This window comes from Lagopus leucura, unplaced genomic scaffold (genome assembly GCF_019238085.1).
Source record: "Lagopus leucura isolate 7727_CA_CO unplaced genomic scaffold, USGS_WTPT01 Super-Scaffold_73, whole genome shotgun sequence".
NCBI lineage: Eukaryota > Metazoa > Chordata > Aves > Galliformes > Phasianidae > Lagopus > Lagopus leucura.
The window spans coordinates 90,410,663-90,426,228 of record NW_024962252.1 but is presented as its reverse complement, the minus strand read 5'-3'; the positions used below and the strand labels follow the sequence as shown (position 1 = coordinate 90,426,228).

Here is a 15,566-nt window from a genome sequence, read left to right as displayed (position 1 = left end):
CACTTGCATCCAGGTAACACTTCAACCAGGAGACAGCTGTGCCCTTGCTGGGCTTCCAGGCTGTCTCTGTGCTGACACAGAAGTGATGACATGCATGATATGGTTCAGTTTTAGCAGTAAATTCCAACACGTGGCCATGGTGAGGATGTGGTGAAGCTGTTTCCTTCTGGTCCTAATGGTTGGATGGCAGCCACAAGCTCAGCAAACTGCTCTATGTTTGGCTTCATGTCACTTCCTGTGGCTCAGAGCCAGGTTAGACAGCACCATGGGGAAAGCTCTTGTGGCCTTGCTCAGCTCTGAGCCTTAATGATACAGTGCTTTACACACAGCAGGACACTGCTTCTAAGAGGCCAGCACTAGGAGACCCAGGGAACAGGTTAATGCTGACAGATACCCAGGCTTAAACTTTGGTCTCTAATAGGATTAGCACTTGTTTCCCTGGACCAATTAAAAACCCCAATTATGATTGTTTTAGCAGACATCAGAGACTTTCTGTCAAAACCAAAGAGCCACCACACTCTTAGTGTCACTTTGCACCATCTCCCATGATTATCATGGGAGTTATGTTAAATGCAAAATGTTAACAAAAATCACTCCTCGCCTCTCTTCATCCCACCTGCCCCACAGATGTAGAAATTTGAGGGAAGGTTTTGGTCCCAACAAAATGCATCCTTTTCTCAGTCTGAAATGAGAATCAGAGTCACACAAAAGCTCCACTGCTGTTTCTTTTCCCTCATTTCACTCACTCTAACATCAGTGGGTTCTTGAATTCAGCATGTTTGGAAAGGTACAGCACTTCATTGAAAACTATCAAGGGCTTCCACCAGAAACCAGCAGACGTTGGTTGGGTCACAGCTGCTATAAACCTAGATAGGCCACTGCAGGGATAGCACTGACTACAGCAGCTACATCTTAAAGCCCATTCTTTTGGATGTAGACACGAACTGACTCTTAGAATACTTTTAGATCCATTTCTTCCATACAATCCAACTACATGCAAAAAAAAAAAAAGCCAACACAATTGTTTCCTTTCAGGAAACATGACTACAAAATGTCTGTTTTTTTAAACTTTTCTATTAAACACTACCATACTGATGAGAACAAAGGCCATCCTGCCCTGCCCTGAATGCTGGGGTTCAGAGAAAGATCCAGCAGTTTTGTTTTTGTCTTTTTTTTTTTTTAACTTCAAAGTATATGGGTAGACAAAAAGATTTTCTAAAGCGTGCTGATTCTTGTTTTAGGTAGAAGGACTTATAAAAATAAGCAATAGATTAGCGCAGTACATTCTTAGCAGCAACATAGGCATTTTTGCAAACAGCATCATTAGCTAATCTGCCCTCAAAGTTAAAGGATTATAATGAGGGATCTTTTTTCCATCTCTGCAGAAGGTCTTTTGCCCTCTTTGTGTGTCTGCTCACTCATCCATGGAGAGGATAATTTCCTTTGTTTTACTCAGAAAACAGGAGGCTTACTTCAGGAAAGCTAGAAATTTTTCTGTTGGAAGGTAGCACAACAGAACAAAATATTTGTGGCCATTAAATGAGGGAAACTTGAAGACTTACATGTCATTCCTCTTCATCCAAAGGACAATGAATCCTAGCTCCATTCCTTTTTCTAAGGCTTATTAATAAGGTTTGGAAATGCACTGTGATGGAAGTCATCATTTCAACATCGCTCTGCAGTGCCAACCCAAAACCAGTAAGCTAAAACTCCTTTTATCAGTACAGTAGAGGGATCTGCTGGTGAGTGATCTCCCATCTGCTTTGCAGGACAGATTACAGATAGAAATGGGCAGCCTGCCAGAGAGGACAGCTGTAGCTCCTTAAATCCACAGGTGATCTGCTGCTAATGTTTCCTTTTTCTCACTTGGTTTAAATTTTGTTGTAGCTTCTTGACCTCATTAGAAGACTTCAAGACCCATTTTGGGACTGAAGCTGGTAGAAAATTGAACTGTATCCAAGGAATATTCAATCAAAACAACACAATCACCAGAAGGCCTCCACAGAGCTAAAAAGGAAAATAACTTCCCTGCTGGCATTCAGCTCTGAGAAACGTGCACAGATATGAGGATTTGTAGCAAATGATGTGCATGAGATCTGTGCAGGCCATCTGAAGCATCCTGGCTTGTCTCCTCCTGGAGCACCACGGCTAGAATGGGTGCCTGCCTCCAAGGGGCTGCCACCACTGCGGCAGGAACTAGTTTTGGCAGCCTTTGCTTTGCTGCTTCAAAAGCAGTGACACGTTTCCAGCCATTGCTGCTCAAAGTTAAAAGCTTGTCATAACATGTCAGGTGGCGAGGCTGCAGCACGAGGCTGATGAGATAACTTTCAGTCCAGTGCAGACAGGCAGCTCTGGGTGCTGAAGGGATGGAGAGCTGGCATCTGAGCACTGAAAAAAGGCTTCCTCTGCTTGTGGCAGAATCTCTCTCCCCCCTCTTGCCAGGGGCTCCACTTGGAAATTTGGACAAATTTTTATTTTAAAAAGTATAATCATTTCTCTTGTTGGAAACATTTCTGCACGCTTCAGAATTGAGGGAACTGCGGACACAGATTTTCACCAGTACTCCCGAAACAAAACAAAACAAAACAAAAAGAAGAGGAAACCTGAACTCTTTGTTACAGAAGAAAAAAGTATTTGCCAAGTGCTAGCAATAGATCAGAACAAAGGGAAATGGCATTTCCCACACCCAAAGTAGTGAGGATTATTAGTTCTCTGGTAACTGAGGTTACAAAGAACATTACTTTCAGATTCTCTGACAGGATGGCCAGTCGCACGGAGTGCAACACAGATTCACAGACGTTGCAGAAAAAGGCACTGGAAGTCATAGAATCATAGTATGGCTTGGGTTGGAAGGGACCTCAAGGATCACCCAGCTCCAACCCCCACTGTGGGCAGGGCTGCCCCCCTGCTAGCTCAGGCTGCCCAGGGCCCAGCCAACCTGGCCTGGAGCGCTACCAGGGATGGGGCTCCACAGCTCTGGGCAGCAGTGCCAGGACTTCACCATCCTTTGTGTCCTGAGTCCTAAGAGGAGAATCAGGGCTGTTGCACCTGATGATGATCTGTGAAGGCACTGTAGCTTTACTTAGCTATAGTGCCTTCACCGATCCTTTCTCCTTCACAGCTTTTCCAGGGCAGTGCTTAGTTGCTGAGGGAGATGTTTGTGTATGTCAAGTCTGAGATGAATGAGAGCACTGTCCAAGGCTCTCTTCTCTGTGATGCTTTGCCTGTGATCGGGGTGACACAGTGTTTTCAGTTGTTCTCTGAGAAAACATCAAACCAAACCAAAACCACCAACAATAAAACAACCCAAGAAGTAAATGACAAAAATACTATAATGTTAAATACATTGCAGATGAAGAATTGCTTAAGTGGCACAGCCCAAATGTGTGCTCAATAGATTATCCCAATTTCACCTCCTTCAGGCAACTTCTCTACATACCAGCACTGGCACGGAAAAATCCTGTCAGAAATGTCTTTTTTATCCTCTGAGCATCCAACTCTTTTTTAATGAAATTTTTCAGTCCGGAGAAATTGCCATTTCTGACCAGTGCAGAAACAAATGATGAAATATTCATGAGTTGTGGAGACTTTTATTCTTACAGAACCAACAGCCTCACTAAATTTGCATGATCTAACCAAAGAAGAGAAAAGTACTTTATATAGCAATATTCACAAACTTTTAGATATTGAAGTAAAAACAGCAAGTTTCTGCCCTTGCTTGTGCAGAGTCACACACTGTTTGAAAAGTGTCCCACTACATTTTCAGAAGATGCCTAAATGTATCATCTGGACCACAGGAAATAAAGCAGGGTTAAAATGCTGAACAAAACCGCACTGAAGTTAACAAGCCTAAGGTTCATAAACCCTGCAATAGAAGCTTGCAGAATCTTGCAGAATCTTTCTAGGCTCATCCAATAAAACCCTATGGCACTTTGCTCTTCCCTTCCAAATCTCCATCTGTCTGAGCCAGCATCAGCATTAAATTTTGCATGGAAGCTTGCCAGATAAAATAGCTACTTCAGCTGGCTTTCAATTACCATTAGTTTCAGAGAGTTCTTTGAGGAATATGTTAAAAATCTCTATCATTTTAAAACTAAATCCTGCCTAAGTCAGAGATGGATAATGTCTTGTCTCAATGTACTCAGTACATCTTACAAAAGAGATAATTCATGTATGCTTTAATTTTATACAAGCAGTTAGTTTCCATCTGCATTCTGCTCTGTTCACCTCCTTTCATACTGAAAGCTGAAAACAACACTGTTTCCTGGGGACGGTTAAAAGATAATTTGATTCAGTTTAATTAAACACATCCCATTTCCCTCTGAATTGCCTCAAACTTTCCAGATATGGTGACCACACAAGTGGCCTTGACCTCCAGCCCTTAGCATGGGTGAGATTTTGGTACCCACATTCAGTCACTGACACCATGAGCTGGGGTGAGCATTGCGTTCTAGCAGCTACTCGTACCTTATTTGGCAAATAACCTCTTTGAAATATATTTGTTTCCTCAGCATGGTACAGATGATACCATGTGCCCTTGAATGCTTACAGAAGTTCACTGAAATTTGATGCCTCAGAGATTTGCTTTCATGAGGAAAGAGAAATTATTATTAGCGATATTATAACATTTTTGCAAGCTCTTCTTTCCTCAGGTAAGGCAGAAATGATCAAATACAGCATCTCTATGAGCAACGTCATAGGGAGACTTGAGACACAGCATCTCTTTGCTTCTGCTTGGAGCCCACTTGCGTGTCTTCCAGCTTGATCTTCACCATCTTGTTTGCATTCCCAACTTTCAGAACATGAATCACTCTTCAACAGACAAAGATGCTCTGAAATTAGATACTATTTACCAGAATTACTGGGATTAAAACACATTTGATATGTATTTTAATCCCAGTGTTGTGATATGTGACATTTGATATGTCACAAATAACCTTCAGAATGTTTAAACCAGATATGTTTAAACAAGATATTTCAATGGGACGATGTTCAACAAGACCAAGTGCTGGGTCCTGCACTTTGGCCACAACAATGCCAGGCAATGATACAGGCTTGGGGCGGAGTGGCTGGAAAGCTGCATGGGGAAAAAGGTTCTGAGGGTCAGTACTCAGCTGAACAGCAATCAGCAGTGTGCCCAGGCGGTCAAGAAAGCCAGTGGCATCTAATCTTGCCTCAGAAATGGTCAGGAGCAAGGAGGTGATTGTCCCTCTGTACTCAGCACTGGTGAGGACCTCAAGTACTGTGTTCAGTTTTGGGCTCCTCACTCGAATGACATTGAGGTCCTGAGCCTGTCCAGAGAAGCACAAATTTAGTAAGGGGTCTGGAACACAAGTCATATGAGGAGTGGCTGAGGAAACTGGGATTGTTCAGTCTGGAGAAGAGAAAAATCAGGGGAAACCTTATCACTCTGTACAGCCTGAAAGAAGGATGCAATGAGATGGGAGTCAGCTCCTTCTCTTGAGTAACAGCAATAGGATGAGAGGGAAATGGCCTCAAGTTGCATCGGGGAAGATTCAGGTTGGATAATAGGAAGAATTTATTCTCTAGAAGACTGATGAGGCATTGGCATAGGCTGCCCAGGGAGGTGGTGGAGTCACCATCCCTGGAGATGCTCAAGAAAGAGGTGGATGTAGTACTTAATGACATGGTTTACTGGACAGAATTGGTGGCAGGTAGACAATGGTCTTTTTAGAAGTCTTTTATATCCTTAATGATTCTATGATTCTATGATTTGTCTGTCTGAGTCAAGGTGCTTTTTTGTTGTTTCAAGGAGAGTTGGGCAGGTTCCTCTGGAGTGTCTCAGTAGCTCAGATGAAGTTACAAGGACTATGCTCTATTACTGAAATAAAAAATCCTTCAAAAGTGAAATAAATTTGCTCAGAAGATAAAATAACCCTATTTGTTGCTATCTGTTCCTCTGGCGCTAGTCTAGATAGCTCCTTTACTAAACAGGCTTTGTGAAGACCCACACTCAGCTAGAGGATCCCCAAGAGGGAACTTCATCCACTGCTGTGTGGTAGCTGGTGCTTATGGAATCCCCACAGCCCCCAAGCTGGAGTGGGCTTTCCAGGAAGCTCTTGCCAGGGCCATCAGCCAAGTTACTCTAACACAGGCTGTCCCTTCTCTTCAGCCTTATCCATGACCAGGTGACACCAACAACTGGGCAGGTACTGGCTTCTCCAGGCCATGAAAACACTGTCCTTGCTAGGATAGGTAGCTGTCATGTGGAGCTGCAAAATCACTGAATTTTTACTCCTTTCTGAAACTCACTTAAGCATTTTATCAGGGCAAGGACACACAGAATTATATAGAAGTGAAAGAAATCAAGGTCTGTCATTTCCATGATTTAACAAACTCAACAGCATCTCTTTAAATTTATAGAGTAATGATTTTCACAGCAGTGAATTTTAATTGATGTTCTCTCTATTAATATGGGAAAAGTTTTTCTTTCTGTATTCTTTATAGGTTGGATATGTCATTTTTGATCCACATTTTAATAATTAGTAGAATATGATTTCAAACAAAAAGTGCCGAGGAGGGTATTTACACGACACGGTTCTGCCTCAGGCATTAATGAAGCATGATACCATCCAGTGGGCACAGTTGTGTCGTATGTAATGATACAAATTAAATCTATAATTATTTGTGGTATAACACAACTGCTGCAAAAATAGTACAAATAGTATTTCTGATAGGAAATACTGTCATTATGCTAAGAAAGTGCTGCTAATGCCACTAGGCATTACAATCAGTTCTAGATGTATCATGTGAGCCAAGCTAATAAATTGGGAATTATATGCCTTCTGCACATTCCTGTCAATGTGAGGCAGGACTTGTTAGCTAATAGAGCAACAAATAATCCAGCTGGAAAAATAGTCAAGATAACAAAGCAAAGATATCCCCAAACAGCACCTCCCATGGAGAAAAACAACTTCTGCGGCTCTGCTACAAGTGGAAAGAGAACAGAGAGGGCTTGTAAAAAAATTGTCTTTTGGAAAAACAGATGGGAAGCAACACCTCTGTCTCAGTCCCACCACTGGTAAACAACAGCCAAAACCAAGATCCTGAGCACTCATCTTTGCTGAAAGCCTAGTAATGTGAAAAGCAGAGCTTTGGCTATCATCTGCAAGGTGGGGGCTCTCATTCCTGCTGCTCGCTGCATGCCTCTGCCCCCCAAAATGTTCCACCATGAGATGGTTCAGCAGGTCTGGAAAAGGCTGGGAAATGTGAGTCACCAGACCAAAAAAAACAGAGCAAAAATTAAACACAGAATTTGCACAAGCTCCCAAATAAACCGCCGATCCTTAGTGTGAAGGGAGCGTTAGCAACTCTCCTGTGATAGATTCATACGAGAGATGGAGGCTAATGTACGCCTCACAATTTGCTACAGGAGAAATTGGAGAAATCACTCAATCGAGGCAGGGATTAAGCTAGCGAGAGAGCTCAAGGAGAGAGGAGAAGATTAAAACTTGGGGCTGAGTGAGTAATGCCCAATAAATGTATTCAAATGAATCCCTTCCAGAGGCAACTGCCAGGGCTCCCATCACCTTGCAATCTTTAATGCACTTGCTCCACTGGAAGGAAGGCAGTGTTGCTATTTCTATCTCTTGTTTGGGAAAGGGAAACACAGCAAGATTAAGCAACTTGCTCAACGTGACCCAAAAATTCTGTTCCAGAACAGAAGAATGAAGCCAAAAACGTCAGGTCTCAGTACAGCCAGGGGATCATCACCCCACCTGTGACCAGTGTGTAGCTCTGGGGGAGGCATTGGCTCTTCACACTTGTTACCATGGGCTTGCTGCTGCCTTAATGCCCACAGCAGAAGATGCAACCAGTAGAATGCCTGCAGTAATGAGAGTGCTGAGACTGCTGTGGGAGGGGAAGCAGCCCAGGGGGGCTTCCTTACCTGGTGACTTTATTTGCAATTATGTTGACTCAATTTGAATCCTACACGGATGCTTAGAACTCAACATTGCAGAACCAGATCCTCACCCATCAGGGTCTCTGTTTGCAAGGAACTACAGGGGAGCCTTTTCCTTGTGCTTTGGAGCTTGAGCAGGTGGAGATTTGTGACCTAGCTTCTGGACCTATGTGATTTTAATGTAAGTGAATTTACCCAGAGCTACTGGAAACTACACTGCTACTCCGTGCGTGGCCACTAGACAGTGCATTGGTACTCAGTTCATCAGTGAGAAATACATCACTGAGGGCAGTCAACAGACAAAATTCGATTTTTAGAACAGCAGACGTAGTGCTCAGGATTTCCTGTAAGCAAGTGTTTCCTGGGCCTGATCCAGCAAAGCTCCGCTTGCTATGTTGGGAGAAATGTTCCCTGCTCCCAGATCACACCTGCTGGCTTCTGCTTTCAAATAGGCAGGAGTGGGAAGATGTACAGTGTGCTTCCAAAGCCCCATATTTTCAAGGTGGGTATGCAATTTTTATTTTGTATTTAAATTTACTGGACCCGATCTCCAACTCCATTGCATTCTAGAGAAGCATTTCCCCCTGTCCTACTGGGTGGCGGATGAGGTCTCCTCCTTTGCAAATGGTGCTGCCTGGTGGCTCGTTAATGCATCCCCAGACCCAACTGGTGCTGCAGCATCTGCCACCATCCATCCCTGGGCTGCCCACCAAGAAGCTGTGTCCCACCATAGCCAGCACCTGTGCCTGAGTGCCTGTGTTGGTAAATAATTTATATGGGCATGATTTACATGTTAAATTAGCTTTGCTTTTAATTGCAGGCAGAATATTTTACCACAAAGAGCTACGCTTGGAGCCTGCTTGATTAACTACAGAAACAAAAGCATTTAGTAGCATAAAACTGAACCACCACAAAGTCAATACATATTAAAGGATTTGAAGGGCTTCTACCTTTTTTTTTTTTTTCTCAGCTAAACACATTTTATGAACAGCAGGGAAGACAACATTCTGATTCAGCGCTAGTTATGTTTTTTCTTTCCTTGCTGTTCTGCTGCAAACCAAACTTGGGGTCCTACAAGACCCCACTGGAGGGTTTTTTTTTCCACTGGAGGAAAAATAAGTGATGCCAAGACTGAACTTATTCTCAGTCTAACTTATCTCCATTACATAAAGCTTTGAAAAATGGCAGCAACTTGCAGACTTTTGACCCATTTGGCAAGGACTCCATCCAGCTGTCCCAGAAGCTGGTTCTTTGCAGGAAAATTAAGGTAAATTCTGGGCTGTTTGCACCAGCTACCTCAAATATATATATATATGTAGCATAAAAAAAATTAACAAAGCCTATATGGTATTTTAGGAACAAACCCTGAGTAAATGCATGTATGAGCACCATCTATTGGCTGCACTATTGCTTACAGGGTGCAAAATGCATCCTGTTTCCAACAAAATTCCAGCTCCATCTCATGACATGCAGGTCAATCCTAGCCTCTGGGACCTGGTGCAGGACAAAGAGCTGGGCAGAGGCCAGCTGGGCAGAGGCCAGCAGGGAGCTCCACTATGGCAGCCTCGGCCACCAGACTCTGGGATGGGGGGATAGAGGTTCTCCACCTGGGGTTGTGCTCTTGATGCCCTAAGGACCAGCCCACCTGCTGCTCCAATTAAGGATGCTCCATTACCCCCGTTTCCTATAGGAATAATCTATTTTGGCCTCAGAAGCCTGAGATAATTAACTCCAAGCAAGGTTTTGGGAGCATTAGGGGTGTTTGGCTGCTACTCCTGCTCTACCATTTTAAGAACAAAGAGCTACAAATCCACAGCAATTTAGAATCTGACTTTCCAATTAAGGATTTGACATGTTTTTATGCCTTTGAAGTGACAATATTTGTCAGGCTGTTTGTTCAGTGCATTGTCTGCATGTGCAGTTACACAGGAATTGGTTTAATTAAGGTTAATTGGTGCATAATTAGAGCTGCTGCCAACACAAAAGAATGGCTGCAGACCAGGGAGAGAGTCGATTTCTATCCAGCTCCAAAGGACAAATAGCATCAAGTGGATATTACATCTGAGCAGTAAAAATCTGAACTGCTTCATATTTAACACTGCTTTTTGTAAACCAATATGAGTAACTGCTTGGCAGTTCTTTCCCCAGAGCTCAAAGTCCTGTCCCAGTAAATGGAATATTTTTCATGGTGGAAGTGTTTGTGCTACTAAGTCTTTGCAGTTGGACCCATTGCAGAGATTTGCAGGATACAATCCAGAGAAGAAAGGTAGAGGTAAGAAGGGAAATGGTGTCTCTGAAGAAGCAGCTGTGATTTATTGCACAATGAACTCACCTGGCACCACTGCTCTGGCAGGAGGCCAGCATGAGAAGCACTCTTTCTTATACTGCTTCCAGCATCTATAAGGAGCACAATGCAATTCTGACATTAGTGCTTGGTTGCTGCAAGATCATAGAATCATAGAATCATTAAGGCTGGAAAAGACCTCTAAGATCATCATATCGAACCATTAATCCATCACTGCTACACTCACTAAACTGCATCCCACAGTGCCACATCTCCACCCACGTTTCCTGAACACCTCCAGGGACGGTGACTCCACCACCTCTCTGGGCAGCCTGTGCCAATGCATCACCACATTTTCAGAGAATAAATTCTATCTAATATCCAACCTGAACTTCCTGTGGTGCAACTTGATGCCATTCCTTCTCATTCTATTGCTGTTACCCAAGAGTAGAGGCCAATCCCCACCTCACTGCATCTTCCTTTCAGGCAGTTGTAGAGAGCAATAAGCTCTCCCCTGAGCCTCCTCTTCTCCAGAGTGAACAATCCCAGTTTCCTCAGCCATTCCTCATATGACTTGTATTCCACACCCCTTACCGGCTTCATTGCCTCTCTCTGGACATGTCTTGCTTGTAGGGAGCTACACAAAACTGAATGCAGTATTCGAGGTATAGTCACCCTCTTTTTATCATCATTAATCCTTCCTCCCAAGAGGACTGAAGAGTTTCCACGAGGAAAAGCCCAACCCTGTAAACACCATGAGCCTTCCTATCCGCATGGCACACAAACTCCTATTCATAGCATTCTGTCCAAACTCCCTCATATACATCATGTCCAGCACAAAGCTAAAAGCAAAGCCACTTTCAGACCAGCCCAAAGGAGCAGTCAGCACAAAAGCTTAAAAAGTAATAAATTATGAATTGAAAACAGGTGAGGAGAAAAGGGAAAGGATTGCATGCCTGAGGTAGCACCACATTATACAGATGGATTCAGATTGCTAAGCTGCGGGGAACAACTAAAAGGAGCAAGCTTCCAGGAGGCACAACGATGAAATCACTGCAACAGGAATCAAAGAGCTTGGACATGCATGAACAGGAAAAGAAGCCTCACTCAAGCTATAGGTTACACAGAAAATGTAAATAAGCAAATATTCCTTTGCACAAGTGTAATAATCCACATTTTTGTGTTTTGTATCTATATACTGTGATTTTCTTTGTGTACATTCTGCTTTTTAACTCCAAGCAATTAGTGACTATAAAACTGCAAAGTGCCAGCATCAAAATCAGAGGAAAATATCATGGGAGTGCAATGAGTCTGAGTCTGAGATCCTAGTCAGTCCTAGTCTGAGACGCAGGCAGAGTTATTTATCCCAAGCCATGAAGAACGTGGTTTGCAGAATGAGCTCACCAGACTGAGAGCACGGCCATCCTCTGTGCCATCCTCCACAGTCTTCCAAAAGATCTGACCACACAAAGGATTTAGGTATGATTTTCAGAGCTTTGCTGTAAGAAGCACTTTAGCGTCTTGGCAACTGAAGGATGAGCTAGTTTCTCTAGTAAGAACCAGGGAATGTCAGGAAGGACAGCTTCTCAGGGCTGGGGAAATCTTTCAGTCAGGATGAAAAAGGTGAAATGACCTGTTTCTGAAGAGTTTCCTATGCAGGAGATAATTGACCAACTGACACAAATCAGCACATCTCCACTGCTGAGTAGGCTGATGCCTGGCAGTCTGAACCCCAAAGGGGCAAAAGTCCTGTCCACTCATAACTTAAGGCAACAAAAAGCTTTTTTGCTTCTTTCAAAGACAGTATGGCAGAGACAACATTCTCTGGGAAGCTGGAGGGACAGGGAGAGGCCAGGCTGGTCACCAAGGGAATGGAAAGGGTCTGCTCACTCTCAGGTAAAAAAAATTAAAGATAAGATTTCCCTCCATTCCTAAAGGCCAACCTCACTTTGCAATGAGCCTAGGTTTTTCAATACAGCCACACATTATCATAATCAGTGGGAATCTGCTGCCTATAAATTCAAGAAGACTGTCATGCAGGTGTAGGACAAGCGGGTAAACTGCCCCTTGTTCTCTTGCATTACATCTTCTCAGTCCCTTCTCTTCTCTCCAAAAAAGCTGCTGAAGGGAATAGTAAAACTGGGCTGCATTCACCCCTTGCACCCTCAATTTTTCAAATGACATTTTGCATCAATTAATTTTCTGGTTGAGAATTGGTATTTGATGTACTCTGCTGACTGAACTCCATCTCAAACAGGTTTGTAAGGAGAGATTTGTGTTCTCAGACTCAGAAACACAATGCCTGGCTGACAAAGTCCATTTGTTGAACCACAGGATCTTCATTAAATGCCAGTGACTTATTGGTCATTTTGTTTATTAACTGCAGTCAATAATACACTCCTAGTGAATTTCTAAATATAACTCCAAAGAAGACTGCTCGGCTTTAATTGCTCCCTTACACAGCCTTGCACCAAGCTCATACAAGTATCATCTTGAATATCTTCCTGAGAATAAGTCAAACAAGCCTGATTTGAGATACAGAAATGTCTCATTATACGTGTATTATTTCCTTGTTACAGCAGCCTTGCTGAGCTATCAATCCGGCTGGTTATTCAAGTGCTTCTGCCCATTAGGTGCTGTTACTCAATTAGAACCATGAACTTTGTTTTCTCATTAATAAAAGTGTTAAAAACTGAACAAGGAATAAATGAAAAGGCTATTATGACTTTTATAATGAAATACATGTTAGGCCATAATTCAAGGACCAGCTAAAAGTCACTTGCCTATTAAAAAGAAAATGTGCTTCGCTCCATTCAGTGTTTGTGGGAGAGGGTGAAGCAAATGGGAACAGGAGAAAGAAACAAGTGGAAGGGGAAGCTTAGGACACAGCTGCAGAGATTGGCACTGTCACTTGCCTTTAGCCGAAGAGTTCAAAGAGTTTATTTTAAGCGCAAGGGTTAAAAAACAGAAAAAATAAAACAACCACCTTCCCTCCAAGATTCATGGCTACAAGCACAATAGTAATTTTTTTCTTACATAGAAGATTTCAGTATTTGAGACCTATGGTTCCAGAACATTTCCACGCGCTGTGCCATAGCACTGCCCTGGCTCCTGGTGCTCTCACGGCCTCTCTTTGCCCTCTGGCTTTTCCTAAGTGGGGCCAATCCTCAGCACATAAAGCATTTCCACTCAAGTCTTAATGTTTTCCTCTGCTATACGTAGAAGATGAGAGCCAGAGCAATGCTCTCCGCTCGGATGGCTGCTCTGGTGGTGTTTGGGACTAGTCAGGACAAAGCTCTATTGCTGGTTGGTGTAAAAAAAGGCAGCAAACTCCCTTATGTTTCCAAGGATGGCATTGTTTTCAAGACAAAGCAAACTGTAGTTCCTTTTACTATGAAGAAATACCCATGCTGCAGAAATTTTCACTGGATTGCACTATAACATGCACAGCGGGGCTTTTCTCCTCTACACTTTGATTTCTTGTTTGAGGATGCTGTTTGTTGCTTAGTTACAGGATGCTGCCACAGCTGAAAAGTGCTGCTTGCAGTGCTGACAAGAAGGAATTGTTTCTTGGGGAGAGGAATTATCTTCTGGGGACACTGCTGGTATAAAGTCTGCAATTATGTGGTGGGGAGGATGAGGTAACTTCAAGGTTATAACACATTACTTATATTTCACTGCTCTAGACTTGGTAAGGAAAAATATCTTGGACCCTGCGAATGTCATGTGTGCTTAACAACAGAAAGAAAAGAAGAGAGAAGGGAAGAGGGAAAGAGGGAAAGAGGGGAGGAGAGGAGAGGAGCAATAAACAATAGCCATAATCTCTCAAAGAAGCTGAACCTGCCTCTCCCCATCCAGCCCTTGGAGAAAGAAGAACCCTGTCTCTAGTCATACAAGTCCATTACATTAACATAGCTGCTTTGGACCTGTAAACAAACTGGCTCCATGAAATTTACACTCCTTTCCGTATCAATGAAGTAATTGTTTTTTGGAATTATTTTTATTGCTAATTACATTAGCAGTTTTCTGTGCTTCTGGCTTGCTTCAGTAAGCATTTAAGAAGATGTCTTTTAATAGAACATTAAGTAGCATGGAAAATTAAACAAGCATCTTGAAGTAATGGATGAGGTTTAGCGTCAGTTTTGAACCTAATTACATTGGGTGCTGGAGGAAACCTCACTTTGTGACAACCAAAGGCCACCTTTTATCACAGGGACAGAACTATCCGCTGCCAGGACCACTGATCATGCATTACCCTTGGGGTACCTGAGGTGTGGGCGAGGCAAAGGCTGGGAAAGAAGCAAAAATTCATTCGAACAAAGCTCATGCTGTACAAAATTCTCCATTCTCACACAGCATCAATAACTTGGGGTTTATTTTTCATATTCCATTTAAATATTGGCTGAGTTGCCTAACAAGAAACATCACCTCATAGTTACCATGCACTGTGCAGATGGAAAAGCATGGCTACAGTCCTGCAGCACTTTCTGCACACACAGTTCTGCCTCCGCATCGGTTCTAATGAGACAGATCTGGAACACACTGAACCCTCCCATGGAAATGGCTACCTGATTCCATCTTTGGGCCTGATGCCTCAGCCCAAACACCCCAATTCCGAAGTGTGGAAGTCTCCAGGCCTGGAAACTGGAAACAAGGCATTTTACTTACAAGGAAGCACAGCAGAGTCCAGCTGATGCTGATGAAGGGGCTCCCAGCATCAGCATGGCTGGAACAAGCCCACAGTCCTGCAGTCACCCCAAGGGGAAAAGGATTGACTGAGACACTGTGTGCAATTGGCTTACTGATAACTGCAGTGGAGAGTCTGTGACAGATTTTATTAGTGCTTAATTAAGACAGATAGCAGAAGACTTCCCTTGCTAATCTGCTCCCCTGAGCTTGCTCCTACTCATTTCAAAATGAGTGGGACTTAGGAAAGTGCTGAGCTGAGAACCACAGTGAGCTGTTCTATTCTGGAGAAGTTAGCACAGTCCTAGCTGGGCCTGGAGAATGCCTTGCCCAGGGATCCTACCCTTAAAAGATGATAAGGCAATGTGTGCACTGCCAGTGCATATTTATTAGGGAGAATGAAGTGGAAAGGAGCAGTTCTGCCTGGCCAGCTGCCCAAACCCCTCTGGAGCAGGCTGCAGCTGGGTAGCACCAAGGCTTCAGCTGCCACCCATAGCTGCATTGCCCTCTTATTTCTAGTGAGGTGGCTCTGGGGGTGCCTAACATTATGCAGCATTTGCTAGGTGGCTACAGAATCTTCAGAACTTGGAGATTTTCTTCTTATGCACTGGCTGTCCAGAAACTGTCTGGCCCTAGCCCTGGCTCAGAGCAGAGAGTGGACTTATGGAGTCC

The 15,566-nt window shown here is 43.4% G+C and overlaps 1 protein-coding gene across 1 annotated transcript in view; it reads right to left on the bottom strand.

Moving 5' to 3' along the window:
- LOC122182128 overlaps window positions 1–15,566 on the bottom strand; it is a 72,247-nt gene that overhangs the window by 33,016 nt on the left and 23,665 nt on the right. Inside the window, exons 4-5 of the mRNA XM_042875172.1 lie at window positions 10,257–10,321; window positions 5,111–5,291 (exon numbers count right to left, since the gene is read on the bottom strand). Of these exons, the coding sequence (XP_042731106.1) occupies window positions 5,111–5,291; window positions 10,257–10,321 (246 nt within the window). The remainder of the gene's footprint in view (window positions 1–5,110; window positions 5,292–10,256; window positions 10,322–15,566) is intronic.